This window comes from Oncorhynchus mykiss, chromosome 15 (assembly GCF_057628025.1).
Source record: "Oncorhynchus mykiss isolate SJ-2025 chromosome 15, ASM5762802v1, whole genome shotgun sequence".
Lineage (NCBI taxonomy): Eukaryota > Metazoa > Chordata > Actinopteri > Salmoniformes > Salmonidae > Oncorhynchus > Oncorhynchus mykiss.
In genome coordinates, this window is record NC_143036.1 from 6,291,330 (window position 1) to 6,299,145 (window position 7,816).

Consider the following 7,816-nt stretch of genomic DNA (forward strand, 5'->3'; position numbering starts at 1 on the left):
TGAGGTCTACTACACCTGTTGTATTCAGCATTTCACTGTAAGGTCTACTACACCTGTTGTATTCAGCATTTCACTGTAAGGTCTACTACACCTGTTGTATTCAGCATTTCACTGTAAGGTCTACTACACCTGTTGTATTCAGCATTTCACTGTAAGGTCTACTACACCTGTTGTATTCAGCATTTCACTGTAAGGTCTACTAGACCTGTTGTATTCAGCATTTCACTGTAAGGTCTACTACACCTGTTGTATTCAGCATTTCACTGTAAGGTCTACTACACCTGTTGTATTCAGCATTTCACTGTAAGGTCTACTACACCTGTTGTGTTCAGCATTTCACTGTGAGGTCTACTACACCTGTTGTATTCAGCATTTCACTGTAAGGTCTACTACACCTGTTGTATTCAGCATTTCACTGTAAGGTCTACTACACCTGTTGTATTCAGCATTTCACTGTAAGGTCTACTACACCTGTTGTATTCAGCATTTCACTGTGAGGTCTACTACACCTGTTGTATTCAGCATTTCACTGTGAGGTCTACTACACCTGTTGTATTCAGCATTTCACTGTGAGGTCTACTACACCTGTTGTATTCAGCATTTCACTGTGAGGTCTACTACACCTGTTGTATTCAGCATTTCACTGTAAGGTCTACTACACCTGTTGTATTCAGCATTTCACTGTGAGGTCTACTACACCTGTTGTATTCAGCATTTCACTGTAAGGTCTACTACACCTGTTGTATTCAGCATTTCACTGTAAGGTCTACTACACCTGTTGTATTCAGCATTTCACTGTGAGGTCTACTACACCTGTTGTATTCAGCATTTCACTGTAAGGTCTACTACACCTGTTGTATTCAGCATTTCCCTGTAAGGTCTACTACACCTGTTGTATTCAGCATTTCACTGTAAGGTCTACTACACCTGTTGTATTCAGCATTTCACTGTAAGGTCTACTACACCTGTTGTATTCAGCATTTCACTGTAAGGTCTACTACACCTGTTGTATTCAGCATTTCACTGTGAGGTCTACTACACCTGTTGTATTCAGCATTTCACTGTGAGGTCTACCTACACCTGTTGTATTCAGCATTTCACTGTGAGGTCTACCTACACCTGTTGTATTCAGCATTTCACTGTGAGGTCTACTACACCTGTTGTATTCAGCATTTCACTGTGAGGTCTACTACACCTGTTGTATTCAGCATTTCACTGTAAGGTCTACTACACCTGTTGTATTCAGCATTTCACTGTAAGGTCTACTACACCTGTTGTATTCAGCATTTCACTGTAAGGTCTACTACACCTGTTGTGTTCAGCATTTCACTGTGAGGTCTACTACACCTGTTGTATTCAGCATTTCACTGTAAGGTCTACTACACCTGTTGTATTCAGCATTTCACTGTAAGGTCTACTACACCTGTTGTATTCAGCATTTCACTGTAAGGTCTACTACACCTGTTGTATTCAGCATTTCACTGTGAGGTCTACTACACCTGTTGTATTCAGCATTTCACTGTAAGGTCTACTACACCTGTTGTATTCAGCATTTCACTGTCAGGTCTACTACACCTGTTGTATTCAGCATTTCACTGTCAGGTCTACTACACCTGTTGTATTCAGCATTTCACTGTAAGGTCTACTACACCTGTCGTATTCGGCATTTCACTGTCAGGTCTACTACACCTGTTGTATTCAGCATTTCACTGTCAGGTCTACTACACCTGTTGTATTCAGCATTTCACTGTCAGGTCTACTACACCTGTTGTATTCAGCATTTCACTGTCAGGTCTACTACACCTGTTGTATTCAGCATTTCACTGTAAGGTCTACTACACCTGTCGTATTCGGCGCACGTGACAAATAAACTTTGATTTGACGATAGTGTTTATCTATTAGACAGTCGGTCTACTACAGGTCTTGTTATAATAGTGTTGATAAAGAATGGTCATGTCTGTCTCTCTACAAGGTTCTCCATCTGGGCGGTGCTGTTTGTCCTTGGACGGCTGCTCACCCTGTCCCTGTCTGTCCTGACTGTGGGCTTCGGCCTGTCCAACGCTGATCAACAGGGACTGGACCTGGCTAACGGGAACTTCAATGTGCTCATAGTTCGGTGAGAGAGAGCGTGTAATGGGGTGGCTTGGCTGAAACTTAACTAAAGACAATTTACTAGTTGTAGTTTTATTTATTTTACCTTTTATTTAACTAGGCAAGTCAGTTAAGAACACATTCTTATTTTCAATGACAGTGGTTTAACTGCCTGTTCAGGGGCAGAACGACAGATTGTCAGCTCGGGGGTTTGAACTTGCAACCTTTCGGTTACTAGTCCGACGCTCTAACCACTAGGCTACTCTGCCGCCCCATAGTAGGGAGGAAGTCCTTTCAGATGGTAGAGAGAAGAGGATTAGGAACAGTCTAGTAAAGAAATGAGCCACTTCGACTGTAACAGTGTTCTCACAGTCTGGAGCCAGTTTGGCTATTACCTCAAATGTAATATTTGGTGTCTAACTATGGTCTCTTCTCAGGATCGATGTGTCTAACTACTGTCTCTTCTCCTCTCAGGATCGCTGTGTCTAACTACAGTCTCTTCTCAGGATCGCTGTGTCTAACTACAGTCTCTTCTCAGGATCGCTGTGTCTAACTACTGTCTCTTCTCCTCTCAGGATCGCTGTGTCTAACTACAGTCTCTTCTCAGGATCGCTGTGTCTAACTACAGTCTCTTCTCAGGATCGCTGTGTCTAACTACTGTCTCTTCTCTTCCCAGGATCGCTGTGTCTAACTACTGTCTCTTCTCTTCTCAGGATCGCTGTGTCTAACTACCGTCTCTTCCCAGGATCGCTGTGTCTAACTACAGTCTCTTCTCTTCTCAGGATCGATGAGTCTAACTACAGTCTCTTCTCAGGATCGCTGTGTCTAACTACTGTCTCTTCTCTTCCCAGGATCGCTGTGTCTAACTACTGTCTCTTCTCCTCTCAGGATCGCTGTGTCTAACTACTGTCTCTTCTCCTCTCAGGATCGCTGTGTCTAACTACTGTCTCTTCTCAGGATCGCTGTGTCTAACTACTGTCTCTTCTCTTCCCAGGATCGCTGTGTCTAACTACTGTCTCTTCTCTTCTCAGGATCGCTGTGTCTAACTACTGTCTCTTCTCTTCCCAGGATCGCTGTGTCTAACTACTGTCTCTTCTCCTCTCAGGATCGCTGTGTCTAACTACTGTCTCTTCTCTTCTCAGGATCGCTGTGTCTAACTACTGTCTCTTCTCTTCCCAGGATCGCTGTGTCTAACTACTGTCTCTTCTCCTCTCAGGATCGCTGTGTCTAACTACTGTCTCTTCTCCTCTCAGGATCGATGAGTCTAACTACAGTCTCTTCTCAGGATCGCTGTGTCTAACTACTGTCTCTTCTCCTCTCAGGATCGCTGTGTCTAACTACTGTCTCTTCTCCTCTCAGGATCGCTGTGTCTAACTACTGTCTCTTCTCCTCTCAGGATCGCTGTGTCTAACTACTGTCTCTTCTCAGGATCGCTGTGTCTAACTACTGTCTCTTCTCTTCCCAGGATCGCTGTGTCTAACTACTGTCTCTTCTCTTCTCAGGATCGCTGTGTCTAACTACTGTCTCTTCTCTTCCCAGGATCGCTGTGTCTAACTACTGTCTCTTCTCCTCTCAGGATCGCTGTGTCTAACTACTGTCTCTTCTCTTCTCAGGATCGCTGTGTCTAACTACTGTCTCTTCTCTTCCCAGGATCGCTGTGTCTAACTACTGTCTCTTCTCCTCTCAGGATCGCTGTGTCTAACTACTGTCTCTTCTCAGGATCGCTGTGTCTAACTACTGTCTCTTCTCTTCCCAGGATCGCTGTGTCTAACTACTGTCTCTTCTCCTCTCAGGATCGCTGTGTCTAACTACAGTCTCTTCTCTTCTCAGGATCGCTGTGTCTAACTACTGTCTCTTCTCAGGATCGCTGTGTCTAACTACTGTCTCTTCTCTTCCCAGGATCGCTGTGTCTAACTACTGTCTCTTCTCTTCCCAGGATCGCTGTGTCTAACTACTGTCTCTTCTCCTCTCAGGATCGATGAGTCTAACTACAGTCTCTTCTCAGGATCGCTGTGTCTAACTACTGTCTCTTCTCTTCCCAGGATCGCTGTGTCTAACTACTGTCTCTTCTCCTCTCAGGATCGCTGTGTCTAACTACTGTCTCTTCTCCTCTCAGGATCGATGAGTCTAACTACAGTCTCTTCTCCTCTCAGGATCGCTGTGTCTAACTACTGTCTCTTCTCCTCTCAGGATCGCTGTGTCTAACTACTGTCTCTTCTCCTCTCAGAATCGCTGTGTCTAACTACAGTCTCTTCTCCTCTCAGGATCGCTGTGTCTAACTACTGTCTCTTCTCCTCTCAGGATCGCTGTGTCTAACTACTGTCTCTTCTCCTCTCAGGATCGATGAGTCTAACTACAGTCTCTTCTCAGGATCGCTGTGTCTAACTACTGTCTCTTCTCTTCCCAGGATCGCTGTGTCTAACTACTGTCTCTTCTCCTCTCAGGATCGCTGTGTCTAACTACTGTCTCTTCTCTTCCCAGGATCGCTGTGTCTAACTACTGTCTCTTCTCCTCTCAGGATCGCTGTGTCTAACTACTGTCTCTTCTCTTCCCAGGATCGCTGTATCTAACTACCGTCTCTTCCCAGGATCGCTGTGTCTAACTACTGTCTCTTCTCTTCCCAGGATCGCTGTATCTAACTACCGTCTCTTCCCAGGATCGCTGTGTCTAACTACTGTCTCTTCTCTTCCCAGGATCGCTGTATCTAACTACCGTCTCTTCCCAGGATCGCTGTGTCTAACTACTGTCTCTTCTCTTCCCAGGATCGCTGTATCTAACTACCGTCTCTTCCCAGGATCGCTGTCTAACTACTGTCTCTTCTCTTCCCAGGATCGCCGTGTCTAACTACTGTCTCTGATCTTCCCAGGATCGCCGCGTCTAACTACTGTCTCTGATCTTCCCAGGATCGCTGAGTCTAACTACTGTCTCTTCTCAGGATCGCTGTGTCTAACTACAGTCTTCTGTCCACAGGATCACTGTGCTGGCTACCATCTGTGTGACTCAGGCCTTCATGATGTGGAAATTCATCAACTTCCAGCTCAGGAGGTGGAGAGAGCAGGCCCAGGTCCAGCCCGTGAAACCCAAGAAGCTCCAAGCTCCCAAGACCAAGTCCAAGAAAGACAAAGGTGAGTCACGATGTTGTCTTAAGTTAAAACACGTCTTGTTCTTTCTCTGCTTTTAAGTTGACTGCTTTTTAATCGGGATCCATCTAGAATTTTTATTTAATCAGTCAAGTCAGTTAAGAACAAATTCTTATTTACAATGACAGCCTACCGGGGAACAGTGGGTTAACTGCCTTGTTCTGGGGTAGAACGACAGATGTTTACCTTGTCAGCTCGGGGGATTCAATCTAGCAACCTTTCGGTTACTAGTCCAAAGCTCTAACCACTAGGCTACCTGCCGCCCCTTGAATATGTTTGTTAGGGTTAAAACTGGCGTTAATACTGCAAGTAGAGCTGGGTAGTTTGGCTTTATGTTTCGTTTTCTTCATCTGTTGTTTGCTCCAAGAACATTGACTTCATCCTCTGTCCTTGGCAGCCAATGGAGTGAACGGAGTGAGTTCCAACGGAGCCGATTCGCCGAGAGCAAAGAAAGAGAAGTCTTCGTAAACTACCCCCCCCCCCCCCCCCCACCCCCTTCTCAGTTCCTCCAACCAATCCCCTTCAGGCAGCATCCAGCCTTCTCATTCCACTGCTCTGTATGCGGCCTATGGCCCAATCCCAAATCCATCCCTAGACCCTTGTAGAGAGCTAAGAGGAAATGATTGATTCAAGCAATGTGGTGAAACTTCCACCTAGAATATCAAGAGAGCCGAGTTGTACTAAGCCCATATTGATTACACCTGTCATATCATCATCTCAGATCCACTCAAGGGGGTTTCATTTGGGACTGTTCATCTACGACAGCTACTAAAGGAGGACAACTCCTTCCAACAGGACTACAAGATCCAGAATGCATCTTGGCCTCATCTGCTTGTTGCCAATCTCCAGTGCTGACCATTCCCAGAATCATTGTGACACTGCTGTGTCATTATTACAGCGAAAGGAAACCATGAAAGAACAAATCGAACAAAGAACTTATTTAGAAGTGCCTATTCATAGACTGTACAGGATGTGCAGATTTAAAATGTCAGGAATGATATAAACTCAGTATCTCAGTACACCCCCCCCCCCCCCAAGCCAGAGATGTTATTTATCAGACTGTATCCTGTGACATGTGCTGTTTGTTTAACAAAAGGTCTTCTTGATTCAGTCCCATTTATTTGGAACCGCCTGAGGAGAAATGCACCTGCTGACCTATTTTTAAATGACCTCATTTCCTGTTTTTTTTTTTTTTTGTGGGGGGCTTTCTTCTTTCTTTTTTTCATCAACACAGGCACGTTTCTAGAATGGATAGGTTTAATTGGTTGATTGGATTGGATGGGTTTAATTGGTTGGTTGGAATGGATGGGTTTAATTGGTTGATTGGAATGGATGGGTTTAATTGGTTGATTGGAATGGATGGGTTTAATTGGTTGATTGGAATGGATGGGTTTAATTGGTTGATTGGAATGGATGGGTTTAATTGGTTGATTGGAATGGATGGGGTTTAATTGGTTGATTGGAATGGATGGGTTTAATTGGTTGATTGGAATGGATGGGGTTTAATTGGTTGATTTGGAATGGATGGGTTTAATTGGTTGATTGGAATGGATGGGTTTAATTGGTTGGTTGATTGGAATGGATGGGTTTAATTGGTTGATTGGAATGGATGGGTTTAATTGGTTGATTGGAATGGATGGGGTTTAATTGGTTGATTGGAATGGATGGGTTTAATTGGTTGATTGGAATGGATGGGGTTTAATTGGTTGATTGGAATGGATGGGTTTAATTGGTTGATTGGAATGGATGGGTTTAATTGGTTGGTTGATTGGAATGGATGGGTTTAATTGGTTGATTGGAATGGATGGGTTTAATTGGTTGATTGGAATGGATGGGTTTAATTGGTTGATTGGAATGGATGGGTTTAATTGGTTGATTGGAATGGATGGGGTTTAATTGGTTGATTGGAATGGATGGGTTTAATTGGTTGATTGGAATGGATGGGTTTAATTGGTTGATTGGAATGGATGGGTTTAATTGGTTGATTGGAATGGATGGGTTTAATTGGTTGATTGGAATGGATGGGTTTAATTGGTTGATTGGAATGGATGGGGTTTAATTGGTTGATTGGAATGGATGGGTTTAATTGGTTGATTGGAATGGATGGGGTTTAATTGGTTGATTTGGAATGGATGGGTTTAATTGGTTGATTGGAATGGATGGGTTTAATTGGTTGGTTGATTGGAATGGATGGGTTTAATTGGTTGATTGGAATGGATGGGTTTAATTGGTTGATTGGAATGGATGGGGTTTAATTGGTTGATTGGAATGGATGGGTTTAATTGGTTGATTGGAATGGATGGGGTTTAATTGGTTGATTGGAATGGATGGGTTTAATTGGTTGATTGGAATGGATGGGTTTAATTGGTTGGTTGATTGGAATGGATGGGTTTAATTGGTTGATTGGAATGGATGGGTTTAATTGGTTGATTGGAATGGATGGGTTTAATTGGTTGATTGGAATGGATGGGTTTAATTGGTTGATTGGAATGGATGGGGTTTAATTGGTTGATTGGAATGGATGGGTTTAATTGGTTGATTGGAATGGATGGGTTTAATTGGTTGATTGGAATGGATGGGTTTAA

At 43.7% G+C, this 7,816-nt stretch overlaps 1 protein-coding gene across 2 annotated transcripts in view; it reads left to right on the top strand.

Moving 5' to 3' along the window:
* tram1 (translocation associated membrane protein 1) overlaps positions 1 to 6,154 on the top strand; it is a 44,696-nt gene extending 38,542 nt beyond the window's left edge. For both annotated transcript variants that reach the window (XM_036945675.2, XM_036945676.2), the window contains exons 9-11: positions 1,973 to 2,116; positions 5,062 to 5,216; positions 5,629 to 6,154. In XM_036945675.2, the coding sequence (XP_036801570.2) occupies positions 1,973 to 2,116; positions 5,062 to 5,216; positions 5,629 to 5,699 (370 nt within the window). In that variant the 3' untranslated portion in view covers positions 5,700 to 6,154. The remainder of the gene's footprint in view (positions 1 to 1,972; positions 2,117 to 5,061; positions 5,217 to 5,628) is intronic.
* The last annotated feature ends 1,662 nt before the right edge of the window (positions 6,155 to 7,816 follow it).